This window comes from Sphaeroforma arctica, assembly GCF_001186125.1.
Source record: "Sphaeroforma arctica JP610 unplaced genomic scaffold supercont1.11240, whole genome shotgun sequence".
Classification (NCBI taxonomy): Eukaryota; class Ichthyosporea; order Ichthyophonida; genus Sphaeroforma; species Sphaeroforma arctica.
Window position 1 is genome coordinate 1 of NW_014029318.1, and position 851 is coordinate 851.

The following is an 851-nucleotide window of genomic DNA, read 5'->3' on the forward strand; positions in this document are numbered from 1 at the left end:
TACATAAACGGATACACGCATACACACACACAGAAAGACATGCACACGTACACACACACACACAAACACACACACGCACACACACATACTCACTTGACACTACCCACACACACCTCTGCATTCACAGCCCTGACCCGCACCAGCTCGTCGCGTGCGTGGGCCAGTTGGGCCTCTGTGTCCACCTGCGTCTGTCTGCCCTGCCATCCGCGTGTGCCACTCGTCTTGTCTGTGAAGGCGACGATCTCCTCCAACTCCCGCTCTAGTTTGTACACCTTTTGCGCAGCCAGAACAACCTCCGCTAATCCGTGGCTGTCCAGAGTTTGTAGAGTTCAGGGGTGTGGGGGTTTTTAGGGTTGTAAGTATGATATAAAGTGCACATGTGTACATGTATACGCATGAGCATGTTCGTATGAGATAAGGTGCATGTGTGTGCATGCGCCTGTTTGTGTGTGACTCGCACATCCACACCTACCCGTGTGCCCTGTTACACCTACTTTTGCATCGCTGGCTCCAGCACATCACGCTCTCTCCACAGTGCATTGAGGTCACGGTCTGCTTCCATGACATAGTCTAACGCTGACTTGTACTGTGATCCCACATACTCCTGCAGATGTTCGGTAGTTGCAGGTGAGCGTTAAAACGTACGCCGAGTGAGATGTTGGTGTGCAGAGGAGGGAAACCTAATTGGAGTGAATGTATGTCTACATAGTAGAAAGTAGGGAAGGATGATGGCGACATGTATGATGTGTTGTGCAGAGTGAATTCTCATTGGACTTTGTGTGTAGGTAGGACAGTAGGAATGTCTTATTCATGTCATACATATGTATAAACATTTATGTATATATATATGC

At 48.9% G+C, this 851-nt stretch overlaps 1 protein-coding gene across 1 annotated transcript; it reads right to left on the reverse strand.

Annotated features, from left to right (window-relative positions):
- Positions 1–89: 89 nt before the first annotated feature.
- SARC_17572 (hypothetical protein) lies at positions 90–309 on the reverse strand (the record flags this gene model as incomplete). The annotated part of the gene is made up of 1 exon (XM_014288334.1): positions 90–309. A coding segment is annotated over one exon (220 nt), but the record flags the coding sequence as incomplete, so codon positions are not given.
- Between the last annotated feature and the right edge of the window lie 542 nt (positions 310–851).